Below are 26,665 nucleotides of genomic sequence, written 5' to 3'. Positions count from 1 at the left end.
TGTTGCACTTGATCATATTACCAGTCACTAATTAAGATGGGACAAGACCAGAGCCTGAACAACTAGTAGTTGGTTTTTGTGTCAGACACACAGCGCATCTTTTTATAACAGACATACCCCTCTCCAGCTTCACAACAACTTTGTCAATATGACTTGACCATGATAATTGACCATCCAATGTTATACCTATGAGTTTAATTTCCTCAACTTGCTCAATGGCCACACCCTTTATGCACAACTCCAGTTGAGGTTTAGGTCTTAGAGATACAATGCTTTTAGTTTTAGGTGTATTTAATACCAGTGTGTTATTAATCACCTATTCTGATACTGACTGTAACACCTTATTTAGAATTTCAGTGAGCTCACTGGCTTTGAGTGCTGACATGTAGAGGATGGAACCGTGGGTGTTGGTGGTACTTAAAATGGGGAATAAACTGAATGGTCTCAAACACATCAAACACCTAGTTTTCTATGTGTTTGATACCATTCCATTCACACCATTTCATTCATTATCATGAGCTGTCCTCCCCTCACCAGCTTCCTCTGGTGTGGAATCATCCGCATACATTATCATTCTAGCTTTGTGTAAAAAAATAGAGAAGGGAAACGGCCCAAGGAAACTGCCCTAAGGGACACCACACTGTACATATCTGATGCTAAGAGAAGCTTCCATTGAAGAACAGGGTTGCAGGTAGCCTAGTGGTTAGAGCATTGGGCTAGTAACCGAAAGGTTGCTGGATTGAGTCCCCGAGCTCACAAGGTAAAAAATCTGTTGTTCTGCCCCTAAACAAGGCAGTTAACCCACTGTTCCCCGGTAGGCTGTCATTGTAAATTTGTTCTTAACTGACTTGCCTAGTTAAATTATGAGTTCTATTGGATAAATATCTCTCCAACCATGTGATGGCAGGTGATGAAAAGCCATATCAAGTGAATTTCTTCAATAACAATTTATAATCAATAACATCAAATGCTGCACTGAAATCTAACAATACAGCTCCAACTATCATCAGTCATCTGAGTAAGTGCAGTACAAGTTGAGTGCCCTTTTCTATATACATGTTGAAAGTCTTGTTCTCTGAAAAATAGCATTGCATTCGGTCAAACATAATTATCTCCATCAGTTTACTCAGAACTGGCAGAAAACTGATTGGGTGGCTGTTAGAGCCAGCAAAGGATACTTTACTATTTTTATGCAGTGGAATTGCTTCCTTCCATGCCTGTGGACACACAAACTCCTTCAGGCTTTGGTTAAAGATATACCAAATAGGGGTGGCAATACAGTCTGCTACCATTCTCAATAGTTACCCATCAAGGTTGTCTTTTCCTGGTGGCTTATCATTATTGATGGATATAGGTTTTTCACATCTCCCAAACTTGGGCTCCTGAGTGGCGCAGCCTTCTAAGGCTACAGACATCACTACAGACATCCTGGTTCAAATCCAGGCTGTATCACAACAGGCCGTGATTGGGAGTACCATAGGGCGGCGCACAATTGGCCCAGTATTGTCTGGGTTTGGCTGTCATTGTAAATAAGAATTTGTTCTTAACTGACTTGCCTAGTTAAATAAAGGTTGTCATTTCTCTTCTGAGTTTTTCCACTTGAAATGATTGGCAACATAGAAAGGTTATAAATGATATGGCTATAAATGATTATGTGAATATTGGAGGCAGGTGTGTTGGCTGGCGCAAAACTGTGACACAATCAGGCCCTTCAAGGACTGGAATTGCCCACCCACCCCTGTTTCAGACCAACAGATTTTTTACATCTTCAACAAAACATTTTGTGTGAAATTCCTTTAGGTCCAACTTTTGGCACTTTGAATTTCCTTGTTATTGCCACAATGTTATGGTCATGTCTTAAAGTAATGATGGACTGTCGTTTCTCTTTGCTTATTTGAGCTGTTCTTGCCATAATATGGACTTAGTATTTTACCAAATAGGACCCCCCTACCTTTTCACAACACAACTGATTTGCTCAAACACATTAAGAAGGAATGAAATTCCACAAATGAACTTTTAACAAGGCACAATTGTTAATTGAAATACATTCCAGGTGACTACCTCATGAAGCTGGTTGAGAGAATGCCAAGAGGGTGCAAAGCTGTCAACAAGGCAAAGGGTTGTTGCTTTGAAGAATCTCAAATATAAAATATATTTTGATTTGTTTAACACTTTTTTTTTTTGGTTACTGCATGATTCCATATGTGTTATTTCATAGTTTGATGTCTTCACTCTTGTTCTACAATGCAGAAAACAGTAAAAATAAAGAAAAACCCTGAAATGAGTAGGTGTGTCCAAACATTTGACTGGTACTGTACGTAGGAGGATGGTTGAGAGTTATGGCTGTAGTAGAGAATGTATGAAGCAGAATAGTGCAGATTGGTTTGGCAGGGTGACCGTATAGAGACAAAGTAAAATACATTTATTAAAATGCAGAATGTACACTGGATGTTATGCAGCAAATGGCGAGTGTTAACGACTGAGATGGAGAAAAGTGAGACACAAAGAAAGAAGGAAGAGACATGAAATAAAGCAAGCAGGTCGGAGTAACTTCCATCACAGAAGTGGTTTATTCCACAACTCAAATCTCTACTGTGGCAGATTGCACATCTTTCAGATCCGTTACGACACACACACACACACACACACACATAGAACAGAACAGAGAGCAATCATAGAGAGAGAACCCACTGGGCAAAAACTGGTTGAATCAAAGTTGTTTCCAAGTTATTTCAACAAAGAAATTAAATGTAATGACTTGAATAAATGTGGAAAACTAATTGGATTTGCAAAAAGTAATCAACGTGAGGGAGTTTTTTTTACCTAACTCTTAACCTACATCCAATGACATGGTGACATTTTTTGTTGATTTCGTGTTGAATTCACTTTACATGTAGAATATTTCAAACCACATGTAGAAATGAAGTCTGTGCCCAGTGGGACATCAATTATTTAAGCTATGATTGAAGCTAAAACACAGAACTCAACAGTAGTGGGAAAGCAAAGCACAGTCATGTTTGAATTTTTTTACTTTTATTCTTCCCAATTTCGTGACATCCAATTGGTAGTTACAGTCTTGTCCTGACGCTGCAACTCCCGTACGGAGCTATGCGTCCTCTGAAACACGACCCTGCCAAGCCGCACTGCTTGACACTGGTGCTTGACAAGCCAGCTTGCAGGTGCCCGGCCCGCCACAAGGAGTCGCTAGAGCGCGACGGGACAAGGAAATCCCGGCAGGCCAAACCCTCCCCTAACCCTGACAACGCTGGGCCAAATGTGCGCCGCCTCATGGGTTTCTCAGTCACGGTCGGCGGGATCAAACAAAAATCAAACCTGGGGCTGTAGTGACGCCTCAAGCACTGCGATGGAGTGCGCACACAGTCTTTTTAAAGGGGAGTTTGAGTAGTCTTAAATATACACAAAATGTTCTCACAAATATAAATCTGAAATACACTTCCATAATCAGATAATAATGTATCTGCTTTTTTATATATCCACTATCATTAAAAAATATTTCCATCTAATATTTTTTGGGGGTTGTTTAGGCACGTACGATCTTTGTGCAACATTGTCACTATGAAACAAAGCACAAGATAAAGTTACAGAAATGTTTTCAAGTGACTTGAAATGGCATGGAGAAGAGAGAATGAGCCGGGATTGGGAGAATGGATACAGAGCCAAAACACAGCAAATAATTGGGCAGTGACTTTACAAGGTTAGTTAGTTACAAGGTCTCAGTTTCTACAGTAATACCTCTCAAAATAAATACTCCCTCGTGGCGTCATGATTGGTTTGGTCTCCCAGCAACCACTCAACCTCCTGAGGCGAAAGAGGAGGAGTAAGAGGAGAAGGAGGGGTTCGCTGTCCATTGTGAGATTAGAGCAACATGGGCACTAGGCTCGAGTTGGACAGAACAGTTCTGTGCATTTGAGATGTGGGGTGTTGTTCCCTTTATGCATAGGGCCCCATTGTAGGGTAAACTAGCGATCTGGGCTTGGGGTTGGGTCCTTGTCCCTTAGGATAGGGCTTCTGCAGAGAAGGCAGAGAGAGCCTGAAGATGGAGAGGGCAGTGGAAAGAGTAGAGTGACAAAGAGAAAAAGAGAGAGGAAGAAAGAGAGGAGGGGGGGTGCATCTCTCCCCTTACTATGACACTACGCAGCTAGGCGGGGCGGAGGTAAGTGGGGTGGGGGTGTGGGTGGAGCTAGGAGACAGACATAACGGGACAGAGAGCGGAGAGGTTTGATTGGCTGGCCTTGGTCCAATGGAGTGCGATGACGGGCGGTTCAGGTTAGAATGCTGAAGCATGGCAGAGGAGGAGGAAGAGGAGTTTGCCCAGAGTGGAGGAGGAATCACAGTCACTGTAGCGAGAGGCTAGGCTACTCATTACCATTCTCCAGGTTCTCATTGCTTTCGTAGCAGCCAGAGTCACGTGGCGAGTCGCCCACCAGGCCGTGGCCCTCTGACAGCAGCTTCTCCTGAGAGCCTGACAGGCCGCTACGCTCCGGTTCACTGCTGCCTATAGACACACACAACACAGAGACAATATAGTCAGACATCCAGAAACATCCAGAATGATGTAGTGTGTGTGTGTGTGTGTGTGTGTGTGTGTGTGTGTGTGTGTGTGTGTGTGTGTGTGTGTGTGCACACGTGAGGTTGTGTGTGTGTGAACTCACTGTCATACTCCTGCAGTAGCTCCACGGCGGTGAGCAACACAGCTCTGTGTTGAGGGTCTCTGATGTTGAGCTCATCTAGATCCTCCTCCTCCAACAGCTTGAAGGTGCCCAGGTCCTCATAGCCGTTAAATAAGAAGGTAGGCATGTGCTCCTGGAGAAGAGAAGAGAGAACAGATTGCAGATCAGATCTTCCTACAACATGTGTGAGCGTGACTGGCTGCCTTTCCTTCCAGTTCTCTGCTGCCAATGACGGGAACGAACTGCAAAAATCACTGAAGCTGGAGACTCATATCTCCCTCACTAGCTTTAAGCACCAGCTATCAGAGCAGCTCACAGATCACTGCACCTGTACATAGCCCATCTGTAAATAGCCCACCCAACTACCTCATCCCCATACTGTATTTATTTATTTATCTTGCGCCTTTGCACCCCAGTAGCTCTGCTACTGTCTGGGTTGGCGCCCCCCCTTGGGTTGTGCCGTGGCGGAAATCTTTGTGGGCTATACTCGGCCTTGTCTCAGGATGGTAAGTTGGTGGTTGAAGATATCCCTCTAGTGGTGTGGGGGCTGTGCTTTGGCAAAGTGGGTGGGGTTATATCCTTCCTGTTTGGCCCTGTCCGGGGGTGTCCTCGGATGGGGCCACAGTGTCTCCTGACCCCTCCTGTCTCAGCCTCCAGTATTTATGCTGCAGTAGTTTATGTGTCGGGGGGCTAGGGTCAGTTTGTTATATCTGGAGTACTTCTCCTGTCCTATCCATTGTCCTGTGTGAATTTAAGTATTCTCTCTCTAATTCTCTCTTTCTTTCTCTCTCTCGGAGGACCTGAGCCCTAGGACCATGCCTCAGGACTACCTGACATGATGACTCCTTGCTGTCCCCAGTCCACCTGGCCGTGCTGCTGCTCCAGTTTCAACTGTTCTCCCTGTGATTATTATTATTTGACCATGCTGGTCATTTATGAACATTTGAACATCTTGGCCATGTTCTGTTATAATCTCCACCCGGCACAGCCAGAAGAGGACTGGCCACCCCACATAGCCTGGTTCCTCTCTAGGTTTCTTCCTAGGTTTTGGCCTTTCTAGGGAGTGTTTCCTAGCCACCGTGCTTCTACATCTGAATTGCTTGCTGTTTGGGGTTTTAGGCTGGGTTTCTGTACAGCACTTTGACATATCAGCTGATGTACGAAGGGCTATATAAATACATTTGATTTGATTTACTTGCACATTCATCTTCTGCACATCTACCATTCCAGTGTTTAATTGCTATATTGTAATTACTTCACCACCATGGCCTATTTATTGCCCTAACTCCCTTATCTTACCTCATTTGCACACACTGTATACCGATTTTTTGTCTTCATTTTTTCTACTGTATTATTGACTGTATGTTTTGTTTATTCCATGTTGTGACGGCCCTGAATTATTCTGAACCGTCTCAGTGCAGCTCCTTCCAATAGGGCTCTTTCCCTTTAATTCCCAATTAAATAGCCAGCATCAGCTGCGCAAAAGTGGGGTTGTGATGGAGACGTGAATGAGGATGTGTTCAACCCTCAGTGCCGAAGCTTCTCTATTCCGTTTGTTTTGTAGCCTAAGAGAGTTTACCCAGGATCGGATCCACTCTTTGCATCCGTGGACTACACCTCTCCGTTCTTCGTGGCCTTTCGTGGAGATCTATTGGCGGATTGGATTGTCTGACTGACCGACTGACTACCACCTTTTTGTATACGGTATTTCATTTGTTTTGATGTGATGTATACTGTGATTTATGTAGTTAGTTGTAGTTGAGGACTTAGTAAGAGTTGATACGCTTTAAAGTTCTGTGGTAAAATAATTGTTATATTGATTGTATGTTTAATACTGGGTTTACACTACACGGAATGAACGGACAAACATTGCGTGACAAAAGTCACTTGAGTTCACTGAACTCCTTTACCGGGCTGGACTCTTTTTAGGCCCGAGGTACAGGACATTTCTGGAGGAACCAGAACTCATTGTGATATTATTATATGTGTGTAATCATCATTGTTGTTGCTAATACAACCCACGCAAAAGAATATAGTTGTTTTTGAAGTTCTTTCCAATGTTTTAAGGGTTTATGAAAAGTTTATTTCCATCCTGACTTTTACATAAGTCCTTTGTATTGGTGTAGACTTGACGGACCAGATGGGACTCATTCCCACCCAAACTAAAAGGAGAAACCAATGTTTTCTCTGGTAGGCACAACCTACCTGGCCCCCCTATAAATAATAACCTCAAGTCAAAACCGTTACAATGTGAAACTCTGTGTTGTTGTATGTGTCAAACTGCTTTGCTTTATCTTGGCCAGGTCGCAGTTGTAAATGAGAACTTGCTCTCAACTAGCCTACCTGGTTAAACAAAAATTACAATAATAAGTTAATCAGCTAAACTGGCCTAGGACCAATAGTTAAAGACACAAAGGGCATTTTTCCTCTTGCAAAAACAAGCTATGAGCTAAAAAATGTATCAATGAGGGAAGACTTGGGAAGGGTGGAAAACAGAGTGATGAGGTGAAGGAGATGATCTACCACACCTTTCCACCACAGGCGACAAGGAGAACCCGCACACAATTTAACAAGAACACAACGCTAGCCATTACACCCTGTGGTGCTATCTCTTAGTGGGAGGACACCAGGAATCAGAGTCTCAAAATATCACAGTACACCCTCTGTTTGTTTCGGAATAGGCACAGCTAACATTAACATGTCAACCCGTCATAATTGGTTTCCACTTTCAACACGGAGTTCGTGGAAACTGGTTCAGTCTAAAGTTTTGTCCAGCCCACGCATCTAAAGGGCACAATACACACAGACTGCATGTCACCACTGCAACCATGGAGACTTCTATCCTTAGCATAACAGTGAAGTTTAGCTCTATTTCTGCTAGGAGAAGTAGAAATAAGGATGAGACCAAACCAAATACCACTACTCTACACAGCCACAAGAACCTTCTCATATGATCTTAGTCATGTATGTGACCTAACATATTTTGGGTGGCCAAAACACGTTTGCTCCGAGATACCCCTACAATCGAGATGTAAGATTCAAAAGATAGAGAGTAGAAAGAGATGGAGTAGGTGGCTGCTTCGACGCAAACTCCACTTTGTCATTGTGTTTTTAGGAACGCCCTGAGAACAATGAGGTCTATCTTATGTAGAACCTATGGAGGTAATATCCTAACTGAACTCCCAAATGCTAACCAGATCTGGACTGAGAAACACAGAATAAGCCCTAGTACTTCTTTCGAATAAATCCTTGACAAAAAAAACTATAATTTATCCTGAGAGTGACTTGAAACAGACCCAGAACAAGGTGGAACACAGTCTCAGTATAATGTCTTTACATGGTCCACATTTAATGGCGGGGTTAGGGGAACGTTTGTTAAGTCTGCTCTCCCTCTCCCTAAGTCACAACTACATAAGTATGCGTACCTTGATGCACATGTACTGTATAGTAGAATAGTAGCACGTATGGGAGGTCTCGAAGCCTGTAATATAGCTTCGCTCTGCCCAGGCAATGATAATGTACCATCATGTTACTTATGTCCTTGAGTAGAGAGCCCTTGGACATAGCCTGGTCTGTAATCTGTTATGTCAGCGCTCCATCAGGCTGGGCTTACCCAGAAACAGCTCACCTACAGTGCTCTCTCCACGAGGAGGCTGAGCTAGGATGGCTGGTTTCTAGATGTCTGGGATATGAACAGGACTGTAGGAGGGAAGTTGTAGGACTACTGTTACCTTGTCCAGAAATTCCTAGCATTGGTGTGTGAGATTTGTGTGGAGTTGTGTGTGTGCGAGGGAGAGTTGAGAGTGTGTGTGCTCGCTTGGCATGTGCAAAGATGTGTGTGTCCAGTGTGCATACCTTGAGGTTGATGCGTTCGAGCAGCTCCTCTACAGAGGTGGGTTTGGGAGGTCTGCCCTTCCTCTTCCTTCTGACGGGTCTCTTGGGCTTCTCCTCCTCCTCACTCAGCACGTCCACATAGATGAACTTAAAGGTGCCCACCTTGTTGTTCAGCAGACCCATCCATGTCCCCATGGGGGGCTTACTGATGATGTCAATCACATCCCCTCTCTGGAACACAACATATACAGGATATCTTTAGTACAAATCTAAAGCCACACACAATCTAGACAAATCATTTGCATGTAAGACTGTGTGTGTGTGTGTGTGTGTGTGTGTGTGTGTGACTTACCTTTAGTTTTAGGGAATCTGAATCGTAGGGGCTAGGGGTGAAGTCAGTGTGTACTCGTGCTCTGCCACAGAAGGGCCCTCTGTAGGGAGGCTCCTCGTCATCTCCATCCTCAGACTTGACACTCTCTCTGTTACTGGCTGACGAGTCTGTGGTGCTGACCGTCTGACCACCTGGAACACACAGATATACATATCATGTCCTCCAAATACTGTAGAGCGATTCAGTACTCATGTGATTTGAGAGTGTATTGCAACTAACTAAGCTTCTATTTATTGGATAAAATGTACTTCGATTCGTACAAAGCCTGAGTGAGTGTGTGAATACTGATTAATAACAGCTTTATAATTGAAAATTAACAGACAAAACTCATCACTCGAAACCAGTGTGTATATAGTGTGATGCTGTCTCCCCATAGATGTCTTTGTGTGTATCTGACTTGTGATGGTAAGTGTGGGAACCAGAGAGCAAGGCCTTCCTATCTAATCACTAGCATGTGTTGTAGACCCTCTGACCCTATGGGCCCAGGCCAATACCATTCAACAAGGGACAGACTCTCTCTCACTATCAAACTTACAAGAGGGTGGCAGGTAGCCTAGCGGGTAGAGAGTTGGGACAGTAACCAAAAGATCGCTCGTGCAAATACCCGAGCCGACTAGGTGAAAAATATATCGATGTCCTTGAATAAGGCACTTAACCCTAATTTGCTCTAGGGGCGCCGTACAACAAATTTCACTGCACCTATCTGGTTTATGTGACAATAAAACATGTATACAGTTCCAGTCAAAAGTTTGGACACACCTAGTCATTCAAGGGTTTTTCTTTATTTTTACTATTTTCTACATTGAGGAATAATGGTGAAGACATCAACACTATGAAACAACACATATGGAATCATGTCGTAACCAAAAAAGTGTTAAAACAAATATAAAAAAGTGTCAAAATATATTTTAGATTCTTCAAAGTAGCCACTATGTGCCTTGTTGAAGATTTGCATACTCTTGGCATTCTCTCAACCAGCTTCACGAGGAATGCGTTTACAAAAGTCTTGATGGAGTTTCAACATATGCTGAGCATTTGTTGGCTGCTTTTCCTTCACTCTACGGTCCAACTCATCCCAAACCATCTCCATTGGGTTGAGGTAGGGTGATTGTGGAGGCCAGGTCATCAGATACAGCACTCCATCACTCTCCTTCTTGGTCAAATATCTCTTAACTTCTTGGATATAGGGGGCGCTCTTTTAATTTATGGATAAAAAACGTGCCCGTTTTAAGCGCAATATTTTGTCACGAAAAGATGCTCGACTATGCATATAATTGGCGGCTTTGGAAAGAAAATACTCTAACATTTCCAAAACTGCAAAGATATTATCTGTGAGTGCCACAGAACTCATGCTACAGGCAAAACCAAGATGAAACTTCAACCAGGAAATGGGCAGCATTTTTGAGGCTCTGTTTTCCATTGTCTCCTTATATGGCTGTGAATGCGCCGGGAATGAGCCTGTCCTTTCTATCGTTTCTCCAAGGTGTCTGCAGCATTGTGACGTATTTGTAGGCATATCATTGGAAGATTGGCCATAAGAGACTACATTTGCCAGGGGTCCGCCCGGTGTCCTTTGTCTAAATTGGTGCGTAATCTTCAACTGGAGGCATTTTCCATTGAGATTCAGAGGAGAACGCACACTTCCACGAACTATATATCATCGAAGAGATATGTGAAAAACACGTTGAGGATTGATTCTAAACAACGTTTACCGTGTTTCAGTCGATATTATGGAGTTAATTTGGAAAAAAGTTTGACGTTTTGATGACTGAATTTTCGTTTTTTTTTGTAGCCAAACGTGACGCACCAAACGGAGCGATTTCTCCTAAACAAATAATCTTTCAGGAAAAACTGAACATTTGCTATCTAACTGAGAGTCTCCTCATTGAAATCATCCGAAGTTCTTCAAAGGTAAATTATTTATTTGAATGTTTTTCTGGTTTTTGTGAAAATGTTGCCTGCTGATGCTAACGCTAAATGCTGTTATCAATATCAATACTGTTACACAAATGCTTGTTTTGCTATGGTTGAGAAGCATATTTTGAAAATCTGAGATGACAGTGTTGTTAACAAAAGGCTAAGCTTGAGAGCCAGCATATTAATTTCATTTCATTTGCGATTTTCATGAATAGTTAACGTTGTGTTATGCTAATGAGCTCGGGGATAATTACACTCCTGGATACATAGCTAAACGTGATGAACAAAACAGAGTGATGTGTCCTAAACAAATAATATTTTGGAAAAACTGAACATTTGCTATCTAACTGAGAGTCTCCTCATTGAAAACATCTGAAGTTCTTCAAAGGTAAATGATTTTATTTGAATGCTTTTCTTGTTTTTGTGAAAATGTTGGCTGAATGAGCTTGCTATCAATAATCTTACACAAATGCTTGTTTTGCTATGGTTGAAAAGCATATTTTGAAAATCTGAGATGACAGTGTTGTTAACATAAGGCTAAGCTTGAGAGCTAGCATATTTATTTCATTTCATTTGCGATTTTCATGAATAGTTAACGTTGCGTTATGGTAATGAGCTTGAGGCTGTATTCACGATCCCGGATCCGGGATGGCTAGAATCAAGAGGTTTTTAAACAGCCTGGAGGTGTGTTTTGGGTCATTGTCCTGTTGAAAAACAAATGATAGCCCCACTAAGCTATCCAAGATTCCAAGATGGCGTAGCAGTGGGATGTCTGTTTTGATTGTCTTGTCCCATCCCTAGGATATATAATTTTTTTCTTTGTATATATTTCATATAGGTTTTACAGTCGTAAAGCTGACTATCCTACCAATCCTTGACTTCGGCGATGTCATTTACAAAATAGCCGACACTCTACTCAGCAAACTGGATGTAGTCTATCACAGTGCCATCCGTTTTGTCACCAAAGCCCCATATACTACCCACCACTGCAGCCTGTATGCTCTCGTTGGCTGGCCCTCACTACATTTCTGTCACCATACCCACTGGCTCCAGGTCATCTATAAGTCTTTGCTAGGTAAAGCGCTGCCTCATCTAAGCTCACTGGTCACCATAGCAACACCCACCATAACACACACTCCAGTAGGTATATTGCACTGGTCATCCCCAAAGCCAACACTTAATTTGGCCGCCTTTGCTTCCTTCCTTTCCTTCCAGTTCTCTGCTGCCAATGACTTGAAGGAATTGCAAAAATCGCTGAAGCTGGAGTCTTATATCTCCCTCTCTAACTTTAAGCATCAGCTGTTAGAGCAGCATACCGATCACTGTACACAGCCAATCTGTAAATAGCACACCCAACTTCCTCATCCCCATATTATGACTTACCCTCTTGCTCTTTTGCACCCCACTATTTCTACTTGTACATCATCATCTGCACATCTATCACTCCAGTTTTAATGCTACATTTAATTAAAAGCGCAAACCAGATGGGATGGCGTATAGCCTCAGAATGCTGTGGTAGCCATGCTGGTGCCTTGAATTCTAAACACATTTGAAGTCGGAAGTTTACATACACCTTAGCCAAATACATTTAAACTCTGTTTTTCACAATTCCTGACATTTAATCCTGGTAAAAATTCAGTTAAGATCACCACTTTATTTTAAGAATGTTAAATGTCAGAATAATAGTAGAAAGAAGGATTCATTTCAGCTTTTATTTATTTCATCACATTCCTAGTGGGTCAGAAGTTGACATACACTCAATTAGTATTTGGTAGCATTGCCTTTAAATTGTTTAACTTGGTTCAAACGTTTTGGGTAGCCTTCCACAAGCTTCCCACAATAATTTGGGGAATTCCTCCTGACAGCTGGTGTAACTGAGTCAGGATTGTAGGCCTCCTTGCTCGAAAACATATTTTCTATGGGATTTAGGTCAGGGCTTTGTGATGGCCACTCCAATACCTTGACTTTGTTGTCCTTAAACCATTTTGCCCCAACTTTGGAAGTATGCTTGGGGTCATTGTCCATTTGGAAGACCCATTTGCGACCAGGCTTTAACTTCCTGACTGATGTCTTGAGATGTTGCTTCAATATATCCACATCATTTTCCTCCCTCATGATGCCATCTATTTTATGAAGTGCACCACTCCTGCAGCAAAGCACCCTCACAACATGATGCTGCCTGTTTCATCAGACCAGAGGATATTTCTGCAAAAAGTATGATATTTGTCCCATGTGCAGTTGCAAACCGTAGTCTGGCTTTCTATGGCGGTTTTGGAGCAGTGGCTTCTTCCTTGCTGAGTGTCTTTCGGGTTATGTTGATATAGGACTCATTTTACTGTGTATATAGATACTTTTGTACCCGTTTCCTCCAGCATCTTCACAAGGTCCTTTGCTGTTGTTCTGGGATTGAATTACATCTTTCGCACCAAAGTACGTTCATCTCTAGGAGCCAGACGGGTCTCCTTCCTGAGCGGTATGACGGCTGCGTGGTCCCATGGTGTTTATACTTGAGTACTACTGTTTGTACAGATGAACGTGGTACCTTCAGCCGTTTGGAAATTGCTCCCAAGGATGGAGCAGAATTGTGGAGGTCTACAATTTTTTTTCTGAGGTCTTGGCTGATTTCTTTTGATTTTCCCATGACGTAAAGCAAGGAGGCACTGAGTTTGAAGGTAGGCCTTGAAATACAGCCACAGGTACACCTCCAATTGACTCAAATTATGTCAGAAGCTTCTAAAGCCATGACATCATTTCGTGGAATATTCCAAGCTGTTTAAAGGCACAGTCAACTTAGTTAGTGTGTGTAAACTTCTGACCCACTGGAATTGTGATACAAGAAATTTGTGGAGTGGTTGAAAAACAAGTTTTAATGACTCCAACCTAAATCACTGACAGCAAAGCACCCCCACACCAGCACACCTTCTCCTCCATGCTTCAGGGTGGGTACCACACATGCGGAGATCATCCGTTCACCTACACTGCGTCTCACAAAGACATGGCTGTTGGAACAGAAAATCTCAAATTTAGACTCATCAGACCAAAATACAGATTTCCACTGGTCTAATAACCATTGTTCGTGTTTCTTGGCCCAAGCAAGTCTCTTCTTCTTATTGGTGTCCTTTAGTAGTGGTTTCTTTACAGCAATTCGGCCAGGAAGGCCTGATTCACACAGTCTCCTCTGAACAGTTGATGTTGAGATGTGCCTGTTACTTGAACTCTGTGAAGCATTTATTTGGGCTGCAATTTCTGAGGCTGGTAACTATAATGAAATTATCCTCTGCAGCAGAGTAAACTCCGGGTCTTCTTTTCCTGTGGCGGTCCTCATGAGAGCCAGTTTCATCATAGCGCTTGATGGTTATTGCAACTGCACTTGAAGAACGTTCAAAGTTCTTGACATGTTGAGGATTGACTGACCTTCATGTCTTAAAGTAATGATGGACTGTCATTTCTCTTTGCTTATTTGAGCTGTTCTTGCCATAATATGGACTTGGTCTTTTACCAAATAGGGCTATCTTCTGTATCCCACCACCACCTTTTCACAACTCAACTGATTGTCTCAAACGCATTTAAGGAAAGAAATTCCACAAATTCACTTTTAAGAAGGCACACCTGTTAATTGAAATGCATTCCAGGTGACTACCACATGAAGCTGGTTGAGAGAATGCCAAGAGTGTGCCAAGCTGTCAACAAGGCAAAGGGTGGCTATTTTGAAGAATCGAAAATATACATTATATTTGGATTTGTTTAACACTTTTTTCGTTACTACATGATTCCATATGTGTTATTTCATTGTGTTGATGTCTTCACTATTATTCTACAATGTAGAAAATAGTAAAAATAAAGAAAAAAACCTTGAATGAGTAGGTGTGTCCAAACTTTTGACTGCTATGGATATATGTTTAACAAACATCAACCCAGCCTTCACAGGCCTCAGTCTAACTCTAACATCAACACATGAGAGACAGATAGAAGAGTTGCTGGTGCTCTGTCTGAATACATTCCATGCTCAGATCATGATCAGTCACTACGAGAGAAGAAACTCTCATCAGATAGGACCAGATGATCTCACATGGCATCTCTAAACCCTCCAATGGGGATGGGTGAGACTGTGAGAGAGCTGGAATGATAGGAGACGAGCTCATAACAATGATGATGTCATGTATTCTAACTGACACGGCAGGCTTGATAAGGGGTATTTATGGATTAAATCACTTCAGGATTATCTGTGTAGATAGAAGATGGAGTGAATGTTGCCCGGGAGATGTGATGACAGTGCCCCATTGTGTCGAGGTTTGTGCACTTAAGAGTCTTTCTCACTCACGCACGCACACGCACACACACACACTGCTTACTCATGGAGCTCTGTCCGCTGAGGGAGCTCCGGAGGCTCTCCACTGATCCTCCAGCCTTCAGTTTGGGTTTCTCCAGGGAATCTGTGTCTGGCTGGGGGGACTGGGGTGAGCTGGGTGCCCCATCTGGGCTCGACTGGAGGGAGGGAGGAAGGGGAAGAGAGGAGGAGGAAGGGTACAGATGAAGGCAGGGGGTAGGAGAGGTATGGAATGGGGAGGTTGGGGCAGAAAGGTAGAAGCGAAGAGGAGAGCGGACAGGGAAAGATTGAGAAAGAGATGGAGAGATATAGAGACAGAGACACAGATGCCAGTATCAGTGATAAGTAACGATCACAGTATCATACACATGACAGCAGCTATACTGAAGGGTAATTCATCACAGCCACTAGGTGGCAGCGTGGCATGTAAAATAGTCTTTTGAGTGAAGTTGGAGATCATGTAGTCTCCTGCCTTCTCTTTCCAAGCAACATATTCATAACTAATTCAACCTTTTTCTGGGTCACTGCATGGACGTTCTGACTATCTCTGCTATTCATCTCTGAGGGAGCTGGTTTGCAGTGCCCGGTCTTAAGGTTGTGGCACTCCCTAGGCTTTGACAGTACTGTACCCTCTGACAGCCTAGATACCAGGCCAAAACCAATACTGTAGTTGTCAATCGTTTGAATGTGAATGCTCATATGATATGAATGAGCCACACACACATACAGCCCCAGAGCCAAAGGCCCCTTGTCTCAGAGCACTGGCCTGGCATGCGGGAGGCTTGCCTCACTGGATGAGCTCAGCCACTTCCATACACACCCCACCCTACACCCCGAGATCTGTCCTGGGCCTGAGAGAGCTGAGACCAGAATGTGGACAGCTCCAAGATAGTCCCAGCTGTGTCTGTGTGTGTGTCTGTTTGTGTGTGAGAGAGCTGGCTATTTCGTTTGTAACCAACACAAACACGTCCACCCACACACATATGTAAAGCCCAGAATGCTTATGAATAACAGGATCTCGGATCAAGACTCTTTATTCAACTATGAAAGTTGGGATCTTAGTGTGTGTGGGTGTACCTGTTCAGACAGTGAGCTGCTGTACTTCTTGGACATCCGTTTCCTCATGGTTTCTTTTACAGACTTGACCTTCTTCCCCAGAGAGATACGAGACGTCGTGGGAGACTTGACTACCTCCCGGTATACAGCCTCTGGATACTTACTCTGAGAGATAGAGGGAGGAAGGGAGAGCGAAAACACAGAGACAGAACAAAAAAGAGTAGAGAGAAATAACAAAATAGTTCATTCAGTGTTTGAGTTCCCTTCTCTAAGCATTGCGCCCCCTCAGCCCTGAGTCATCAGTAATCTGTTAGCACTTACATTGGGCTCCGAGCCTGCACTGACCACATGGAGTGACCGGTTGGACAGGTCAAACCCTCCGAAACTACATGTCCTCTGTGTGAGAGAGAGAGAGAGAGAGAGAGAGAGAGAGAGAGAGAGAGAGAGAGAGAGAGAGAGAGAGAGAGAGAGAGAGAGAGAGAGAGAGAGAGAGAGAGAGAGAGAGAGAGAGAGAGAGAGAGAGAGAGAGAGAGAGAGAGAGAGAGAGAGAGAGAGAGAGAGAGAGAGAGAGAGAGAGAGAGAGAGAGAGAGAGAGAGAGAGAGAGAGAGAGAGAGAGAGAGAGAGAGAGAGAGAGAGAGAGAGAGAGAGAGAGGGAATACATATTTAGAGCGAGAGTGGAGCGAGGGGAGTTAGAATCAATTAGAATCTATTCAAATGACATCAACTCCCATTCGTGCCCAGTAAGAGTCAAATCAAAATGATTCATGCTTGGCGGAGTCACAATGGCAGCAGGTTGATTCATGGCTGTATGTTATATATGGTCTGGCAGAGTGAGCATTTCCAGCCGTCTAGATACGTATGTCATGGTATGACCTCATATGGGACAGGCAACAGACGTGAAACTCCTATACATTTATCTTTATTATATATGTTAGTTAATTGGGTGGCCACTTGTGTTAGATCATCCACATGGGGATTTTGGAGTCACTGTTATTCTGCAAGGGTATGTTACTTTAAACCTAAAGCCATGGGGAGCAAGCATAGAGTGAAATGAAATGCAATCATTTGGATAGATGTGGCCACGCTGAATTATCACACGGTGCTTTATGAATGTCATATAGAGCACATATACTATGGCCCGACTCAACCTTTCCCTTGTGTTTAATTACGAAGGTACGGCTACCGGATGAAGTCTCTGGAAACACACACATTGTATAGAGAGCTATGAATACTTTTACACTGGATTAGGTTGTAGAGAGGGGAGGTTGAGGGAAGTAAGCTCTCACAGAGAGTATGGTGTATCCGACTGAGGGATATGTAGGGGGGGTTTGCCTGTCTATCATATCTCTCCATTCGATAGGGAGAGTTTCTCAATAGGACCAGTCATGAGGGTAGCAGGGAGTTACTGTTGCAGAGAGAGATTGGCCATCTTATCATTGAATTAGCTTTGAGACCATTGCTTTCTATCGTGTCCATGTCCGCAGTTCCACTCTCTGGACTTCACAGGAATCCATAGTTTTGTGAAGAGGAGCGACTGAGACGACGTCCAAAAAAAGAAGACTGGAGATGGAGTGATGTTTTTGGATATATTGAATGGAATGGCCATGCATCTATGGATGAAGAACCACGTCCAATGACTGACAAGTAAACAGGCAAGGAATCGGGCTTCTTCAAGGCTGCAGAATATCTCTGTTTAGCTTCCCTGTGTCGGTCTGAGTACTCTTTCAGTAGGATTCCTACCATCAACACTGAAACGTTCACGCTCGTTTTGTTATTGACTTGTGATTGAACTTTCACACACTGACTACACCTTATCATACCATCTCTCTCAATGATGTGTGGAGGCGTGCTTGGCCTTGCCACCCCTGATTATTTAGCGGGGCTTATGGCCACTGTCACTGTCCCAGATTTCTCTTTCTCCTTTTATTTCTCACTGAGCTGGAAAAGAGATACTTTGTTCCCCTTCCACTGAGTACAGAGATATAAAGGAAGAGAAACAAGGGAGGGGAGAAAGTTAAAAAAGAAGAGAGGAAAGAGAATGTGTGTGCGTGTCTGTCAGCTCCTGAGCAGTGACCTATCAAAGCTGTGTCTGCCTGTTCCACTCTGACTCAGGAGACTCCCTCTAGGGTTTGGGCTGGGTGACATTTCGAAATGGCAAGTTACCTCTACTGTTACACTGGTACCCACATCCTGAGTCAGAACAGGCACATCCTATTACTATTTCTTATCACATGAAAATGAACTTTATTCCAAGGGCTTTCATATCTAAAGGTTGTGGAATGTTCTGGTTCTCTATGGAGGTCTGTTAAACTAGCCTTTCTAAATATTCAAGCTCAATGTGGATTAAAGTAGAGAAGACAGGAACATTATCAGCCCTGTGTCTGTATCTAAACCTGAGGGTTATTGTGCAGCCTTGAAGCTAGCCTTGGTCCCCCTGGCCAGGTGGGGGTGGCTTGTAGCCCATCCCTGCCCCACTGTACGGTAGAACTCACAGACTTCTGCTGGATGCGTAAGAGCACGCGCTTGGTGCAGCGGTCAACGCTGGCCGCCCACTTCCTGTCCGCCTCCCTGTCCTCCTCCAATAGGCAGCGGTGCTCTGCGCGGCTGAGGGTGACAGGTCGGACCAGCTGGGCCCAGTTGAGGTGGCCGTAGAGGCTGCGCTCTACCACGTATGTGATGTTCAGCTCGCTCACTGCCGCCCGGCCGCGGAGCCTGCGAGGGGGGAACGCCCAGCCCCCACACCCCCCTCCACCCAGCGTACCACTCTTAGCCTTGGCCAGGTCACAGCGGGCAGGAGGCGAGGGGGAGGAACAGGAGAGGGGAGCCCCAGGTGGTTTGGCATAGTTCCGGGAGCGCTGGTAGAGCAGGTGTTTGGTGGAGTAGGCGTAATTGGGGTCGGGCTTCCTGAGCCAGTTGGCATGGTGACGGGTGGGTTTGGGGCTACTCTGGGAGACGTTGTCAAGGGCAACAAGGAGGCGGGGCTGGGGGTGTGGTTTGGGGCGTGGCCGGGTGAGGCCATAGAAGCCATAGAGTGTGTCGTTACTTACCCCGTGGGAGAGAGAGGTCATGGCTTTCCTCATCTCGCCCTCCGTCATAGAGCACGACACCTTCTCTTCTTCCTCGGCTCCACAGCCGTCCAGCTCCGAGAAGGAGGAACCACTATCTTCCACCCCGACGGCTCCCAGACGCCCAGACCCAGCAGGGACTTTCCTGGGGGGTCGGATGAGGCCGTGGGTGCTGCTGGACTTAGAAAAGGTCTTGACCAGCTTGTGTCCAGACCAGGTAGTGTCCAGGCTGCTGGAGGAAGGGGAGGTGGTCAGGCTGTCTGTGTCCCCGTCCAGAGAGACCTGGTCCTGGGTCAGGGAGGACAGGGAGGCATCCTGGGGCAGGCTGGACTTCTTCAGGACCCCTGTGTACAGGGCTGTGTTGTCCTCACAGGTCGAAGACACCTCCAGTCTCAAAGAATCTACAGGGAGGAGAAAAACATCAAACCAATTATCCATTAGAGAGAGCAATGTCCAATAGAGCAAAACCAGTACTAACCCATTCACATAGTAACAGTGTAACGTCATTCTAAATACACAGTATACAGAACACTGTTTGGGTTAGTACGGACATGTGCTGTACCTTCGGAGATGGGTCTCTTCCCCTCTTCCACCTTGATGAGTTTCTTCCTGACACGGCGGGTAGAGTTGACCAGCTTGTGGAGCCGTTTGAACTTCACAGAGTCCTCTGACTGCTCATCATCAGATTGCTCCCGAGACTGAGAGGGAGAGAGGGGACGTCACATGGGGTTCCGAGACACAGGGTAGAGAGCGACTGTCTGTCTGTAGTGTACAGGGACCCCCAGAACCATAAGCATAACACAGTGACCCATATCAAAACCTTTATGAAACAACATTGTACTGCAGGTCATTCACTTACGTCTTGGGGAGACTGACCACACCATGAAAACACACAGGTGTCGGGGGATGGTGACAGTTACGGTGCGTGTTTTAGGGTGGACATAGTTAGTGATATGAGAGCATGGAGGGAGGGTTGGGGGGTTGGAGGGCATTTATATTGCATTGTAGAACATTATGTAAGACATTCATAAGAAAAACATATTCCGGTCACATTAATGAGGCCAAAACAAGAAAAACACTGAACGGGAGAGCGCAATGCGGAGATGCCACAGATATTCACCACAGATATTCACCACAGATATTCAGTGAACTTGGCATTTTTGGTGCGTCTCTGCATCAGACTCTAGTCTGTGTGCTGCCTGTTGGAATGAGCCTCGAGCTGTTTACTACCCAAAAGCCACTAAATGGAGTGATCCACAGCATTGTGCTGAGGCACACAGAGCTCCATTGTGAGGGAATGTTTATGTGTGTATCGTGTTTCCCCCAAAGGATTTATTTCAGCAGTGGCTTGGTAGTTGGCGAGGCCAATGGTGTGGCCGTCCTTAGAGGCCGTCCTCTTGGACCAACAGCCCACATTTGGACAGAGATACATTTGCACAGTTTTAAAGCTGGTTTCCTGCAATTCTACACATTTTGTCATGGGCCTGAGAGAGAGAAAAAAGTGGTATTGAAGTAAATTTCCTGAATTTCTACATGTTTTCCAATGGGGCTGAGAGAAGATATGCTGATTTAAAGCACATTTCCTGCAGTTGTACACATTTAGACATGGCTTATGCAGTGTTCTTATTCCATCTGAGTGACTCAAATATAATAACAAAATCAATGGGGACCCAATTCATTTTATTATCGTGGTTGTTAGTTCGCGAAGATGACCTTATTCAAAAAGATATAGCTAGGGCGTCCCGAGTGGCAAAGTGGTCTGAAGGCACTGCCTCACAGTTAAAGCTGTGCCACTAGAGATCCTGGTTTTTGTCCACCACCCATGGGGCGGTGAACAATTGGCCCAGCGTCATCTGGGTTAGGGGAGGGTTTGGCCAGCAGGGATGTCCTTGTCCCATCGCATTCTAGCAACTCCTGTGGTGGGCATTGCAGACTTACACGGTCACCAGGTGTACAGTGTTTCGTCCAACAGGTTAAGCTGGGTTGAGCAGGCATTGTGTCAAGAAGCAGTTGTGTTTCAGAGGATGCATGGATCTTGACCTTTGCCTCTCCAGAGTCTGTACGGGAGTTGCAGTGATGAAACAAGATTGCAACTACCAATTGGATACCATGAAACTGGGGTAAAAAATATATATATACACTACTGTTCAAAAGTTTGGGGTCACTTAGAAATGTCTTTGTTTTTGAAAGAAAAGCACATTTTTCAACATTGAAGAGGCAACTCCTGCCTTCTAGGCAGAGTAGCAAAAAAAATGCCATATCTCAGACTGGCAAATAAAAAGAAAAGATTAAAAAGATGAAAAGAAAAGATGGGCAAAAGAACACAGACACTGGACAGAGGAACTCTGCTGCCTCTTCACTGTTGACATTGAGACTGGTGTTTTGCAGGTACTGTTTAATGAAGCTGCCAGTCGAGGACTTGTGAGGCGTCTGTTTCGCGAACTAGACACTCTAATGTACTTGTCTTCTTGCTCAGTTGTGCACCGGGGCCTCCCACTCCTCTTTCTATTCTGGTTAGAGACAGTTTGCGCTGTTCTGTGAAGGGAGTAGTATGAGATCTTCAGTTTCTTGGCAATTTCTACCATGGAATAGCCTTCATTTCTCAGAACAAGTCCTTTGTTTCTCGCCATTTTGAGCCTGTAATCGAACCCACAAATGCTGATGCTCCAGATACTCAACTAGTCTAAAGAAGGCCAGCAGAGAGAGCACCCCCCTATAGACATCGACGGGAGAGTAGTGGATAAGGTGGAAAGTTTTAAGTTCCTCGGCGTACACATAACGGCAAACTGAATTGGTCCACCCACACAGACAGCGTGGTGAAGAAGGCGCATCAGCGCCTCTTCAACCTCAGGAGGCTGAAGAAATTCGACTTGTCACCAAAAACACTCACAAACTTTTACAGATGCACAATTGAGAGCATCCTGTTGGGCTGTATCACCGCCTGGTACGGCAACTGCTCCGCCCACAACCGTAAGGCTCTCCAGAGGGTAGTGAGGTCTGCACAAGGCATCACCGGGGGCAAACTACCTGCTCGTCAGGACACCTACACCACCCGATGTCACAGGAAGGCCAAAAAATCATCAAGGTCAACAACCACCGAAGCCACTGCCTGTTCACCCCGCTATCATCCAGAAGGCGAGGTCAGTACAGGTGCATCAAAGCTGGGACCGAGAGACTGAAAAACAGCTTCTATCTCAAGGCCATCGGATTGTTAAGCAGCCATCACTAACATTGAGTGGCTTCTGCCAACATACTGACTCAAGTCTCTAGCCACTTTAATAATAAAACATGTAACGTAATAAATGTACCACTAGTCACTTTAAACAATGCCACTTTATATAATGTTTACATACCCTACATTACTCATCTCATCTCATATGTATATACTGTACTCTATACCATCTACTGCATCTCGCCTATGCCATTCGGCCATCGCTCATCCATATATATTTTTATGTACATATTCTTATTCATTCCTTTACACTTGTGTGTATAAGGTAGTTGTTGTGAATTTGTTAGATTACTTGTTAGATATTACTGCATGGTCGGAACTAGAAGCACAAGCATTTCGCTACACTTGCATTAACATCTGCTAACCATGTGTATGTGACAAATAAAATTTGATTTGATATTCCATGAAAAATCTGCCGTTTCCAGCAACATTAGTTTCCAGCTACAATACAATTTACAACATTAACAATGTCTGCACTGTATTTCGGATCAGTTTGATGTTATTTTAATGGACAAAAGATGCTTTTGAACGGTAGTGTATATAGCTCCATTATCTTTTCTACATAGTTTTATCTGGTTTTAGTCATTTAAGTTTACACTGAAAATGTTTTACCATACCGAAAATGATATAACAAAAAAATATTTTTTTCACATTATATTTTTGGGAGCGGCGGCTCGCCACTGCTAAATTAATATAGGGGAAACACTGGTCTGTATGTGTGTGTGTGGACTTTGGAGCGAGGATGGTACTGTAGTTCAGCTGGACGTCACGACGGTATTACAAATCTCTACAGCAAAGCATAAACAGAGGGAACAAGGAAGTCACCAATTGGATACCATGAAATTGGGGAGAAAAAAAGGTAAAAAAGTACAAAGAAAATCTATGTAATTCTTTAAAAATGAATCTTTCTTTTTAAATAAAAAATTGACGAAAATAAATAAACAAACAAAACAGCGCTGATTGAACCGCAGGCAACAAATGCACACACACCCAGTGTGTTAGAGTGCTTGAGTTAGTACTAAGGCAAGTCCGACTGGGCTGTGTACTGTAGGCCTGGAGGAGAGGCTTTCAACTCCCCTTAGCTTCTCCATGTGGGGTGGCAGGTAGCCTAGTGGTTAGAGTGTTGGGCCAGTAACCAAAAAGTTGCAAGATCAAATCCCCGATCTGACAAGGTAAAAATCTAGTGTTCCTAGACTGACATTGTACATAAGAATTTGTTCTTAACTGAATTGCCTAGTTAAATAACGGTTCAATAAAAAAATCCACGGGAAACACTAGAATTGTATTACATCTGTAACCTAACAAGATGAGAGCTACTGGGTTTGACCACTGCCCGAGTCTGGTGTTACTGATACACATGCATCAGGCCTGAGGTTAACAACTGGCTTTGGACACTTTATTTGTAATTTTTTTAAACATTTTATTTCACCTTTATTTAACCAGGTAGGCTAGTTGAGAACAAGTTCTCATTTACAACTGCGACCAGGCCAAGATAAAGCAAAGCAGTTTGACACATAACAACACAGAGTTACACAAACAAACAGTCAATAAAACAATAGAAAAATATATATATATATATACAGTGTGTGCAAATGAGGTAGGATAAGGGGAGTGAGGCAATAAATAGGCCATCGTGGCGAAACTATTACAGTATGGCAAATTAAACACTGGTGTGATAGATGTGCAGAAAATGAGAGTGCAAGTAGCGGTACTGGGGTGCAAACGAGCAAAATATATAAAACAAATAACAATATGGTGATGAGGTAGTTGGATGGGCTATTTACGGATGGGCTACGTACAGGTGCAGTGATCTGTGAGCTGCTCTGACAGCCGGTGCTTAAAACTAGTGAGGGAGATATGAGTCTCCAGCTTCAGTGATTTTTGCAGTAATTTCCAGTCATTGGCTGCAGAGAACTGGAAGGAAAGGCGGCCGAAGGAGGAATTGGCTTTGGGGGTGACCAGTGAAATATACCTGTTGGAGCGCGTGATACGGGTGGGTGTTTCTATGGTGACCAGTGAGTTGAGATAAGGCGTGGCTTTACCAAGCAATGACTTATAGATGACCTGGAGCCATTGTGTTTGGTGACGGATATGAAGCGAGGGCCAGCCAACGAGAGCATACAGGTCGCAGTGGTGGGTAGTATATGGGGATTTGGTGACAAAACGGATGGCTCTGTGCCATGAGGGCATACTGGCACCTACAAGGCCTTCAGAAAGTATTCACACCCCTTGGCTTTTTCCATTTTCCAGCCTGAATTTGAAAAGGATTCAATTGAGATTTTATGTCACTGGCCTACACACAAGTTTCGTGATTTTGACTTAAATCGGCTTGAAAATCTATGGCAAGACTTGAGAATGGATGTCTAGCAATAATCAACCAACTTGACAGAGCTTGAAGATTGCCTTTAATAATAATGTTCAAATATTGTACAATCCAGGTGTGGAAAGCTCTTAGAAACTTGAAAAACCCTGAAAAACTCAAAGCTGTAATCGATACCAAAGGTGATTCTAACAAGTATTGACTCAAGGGGCTGAATACTTAACATGAATCCCAGTTTTATTTTTCATTTATTTATTGATTTGGTATTTTGGGTAGATCGTTGACCAAAAAAAAGACAATTACATCTATTTTAATCCCACGTGGTAACACATCCAAACAATGACAAAGTCAATGGGTGTGAATACTTTCTAAAGGCACTCTTGGTGACACAAGGACCTCTGGCCTCCACATTCCCTTGGACTCCTCCAGCCAGTTCGGAATTCTCAGTCAGAATGACATAGGAGCTCTGTGACCTGCACGTTACCCATAAATCCCTCTGGTGTCCCCCCAGTCCCCTCTTTCCACCGCTAGTCTCAGTGGTGCATGCTCCATACTCCATTCCTCTGTCAACAGCAGAATCAGACCATGAGGCTGGGGTTGAAACTCCCCACCCTCGTTTTTTGACAACCTCTCAGCTTCTAAACCACAGAATGACTCCCCCCCTCATCCCTGCTCCTCTTAACCCCACTGTCCTCCCTCTTCACTAACCACACACATCTGTCTGGAATTCTATTCTGCTAGTTTCCACAGCTACAGAAAACATTACAGAGTAAGGTTTTCAGAGACCGTGCTGTATAATAACAGGTCTGTGTGCGCGCGTGTGCATGAGAGAATCGATGAGGAGACAGGAGAGAGACAGAGACAGAGAAGAGTGAGCCAGCCCGCTACAGTCTGGAACCAGACCTGACTAATGCTTATTACTGAGGTACTGTACATAAGGGACATTACTGGAGGCAGGTTGATGTTTATTGTCAGGAATCTTGCCCTGGGGGCAGAACTGAGCGGTTTCCGCTAGCTGGGCCAGCTGCAGTCAAAATTGGCTATATTGTACGTAAGAATTAATGAAAACAAACATGTCCATTTTGGTCATCATTTAAGGTCAGGGTTAAGCATTAGTGTTAGCAGTGTGGTTAAGGGTAGGGTTCATGTTAGGGTAAGGGTTAGGTCTAAAATCTCATTTTATGACTTTGTGGCTGTGCCCGCTAGTGACCCCTCTGCAGAGCTGCATCCAGGGCAAGATTCATGACAATAAACCTGCTTAATGGAGTGGAGCTTGTATATTATTATGCAGAGTGGTTCATTAATCCTGTGGGTGTTGGTGTTGTGTGCATCGTGTGTATGTGTGTTGCTTTTGCAGAGTGAGCCACTCATGTGCAAGACAGTCCCGGGGGACAGCCGGGGGTGAAGGCGAGGCAGCATGGCTTTTATATACAGGAGAGAAAGCTTTGCTTCAATGAGTGCTCAATTAACACATTTAAATGAAATGCATTCTGTTGTGCTGTTTTCATAAGCATAATCGCTTGTACTGTAAATATGGGTCATTAAGAGGAATGCAATAGGAGAGAAAAGAAGACAAAGAAAGACACTTCTGTCCCCTTGCCAATACATAACAGCCTGGGGGAAGAGGAGGAGGTGACAATGACATAGTCCCGAGATGCAGCCGTGAGGGACACCAACATCTGGAAATCAATCAGTGGTGAAAAGCTGCTGCAGTTAGCAACCCCGCAGTGGAACAATGCCACACAGTCGTGACCCCTCACACACAGACACAGACACAGACACACACACACACAGTCATTAACGGCTTTGGGTCTTGCTGCAAATACCATTG

The 26,665-nt window shown here is 44.2% G+C and overlaps 1 protein-coding gene across 6 annotated transcripts in view; it reads right to left on the bottom strand.

Moving 5' to 3' along the window:
- The window catches only part of LOC112232980 (SAM and SH3 domain-containing protein 1-like), a 309,663-nt gene that overhangs the window by 12,179 nt on the left and 270,819 nt on the right, over positions 1 to 26,665 (bottom strand). For 5 of the 6 annotated variants that reach the window (XM_042321899.1, XM_042321896.1, XM_042321902.1 and 2 more), the window contains 9 exons: positions 19,845 to 19,980; positions 19,265 to 19,683; positions 16,538 to 16,612; positions 16,238 to 16,381; positions 15,186 to 15,318; positions 8,878 to 9,047; positions 8,547 to 8,756; positions 4,674 to 4,824; positions 4,388 to 4,516 (listed from right to left, as the gene is read on the bottom strand). In XM_042321899.1, the coding sequence (XP_042177833.1) occupies positions 4,388 to 4,516; positions 4,674 to 4,824; positions 8,547 to 8,756; positions 8,878 to 9,047; positions 15,186 to 15,318; positions 16,238 to 16,381; positions 16,538 to 16,612; positions 19,265 to 19,683; positions 19,845 to 19,980 (1,567 nt within the window). The remainder of the gene's footprint in view (positions 1 to 4,387; positions 4,517 to 4,673; positions 4,825 to 8,546; positions 8,757 to 8,877; positions 9,048 to 15,185; positions 15,319 to 16,237; positions 16,382 to 16,537; positions 16,613 to 19,264; positions 19,684 to 19,844; positions 19,981 to 26,665) is intronic. The other variant, XM_042321897.1, reaches the window with a different exon arrangement.

The sequence above is a fragment of the Oncorhynchus tshawytscha genome, linkage group LG05 (genome assembly GCF_018296145.1).
Source record: "Oncorhynchus tshawytscha isolate Ot180627B linkage group LG05, Otsh_v2.0, whole genome shotgun sequence".
Lineage (NCBI taxonomy): Eukaryota > Metazoa > Chordata > Actinopteri > Salmoniformes > Salmonidae > Oncorhynchus > Oncorhynchus tshawytscha.
This window is presented reverse-complemented; position numbering and strand designations above follow the sequence as displayed.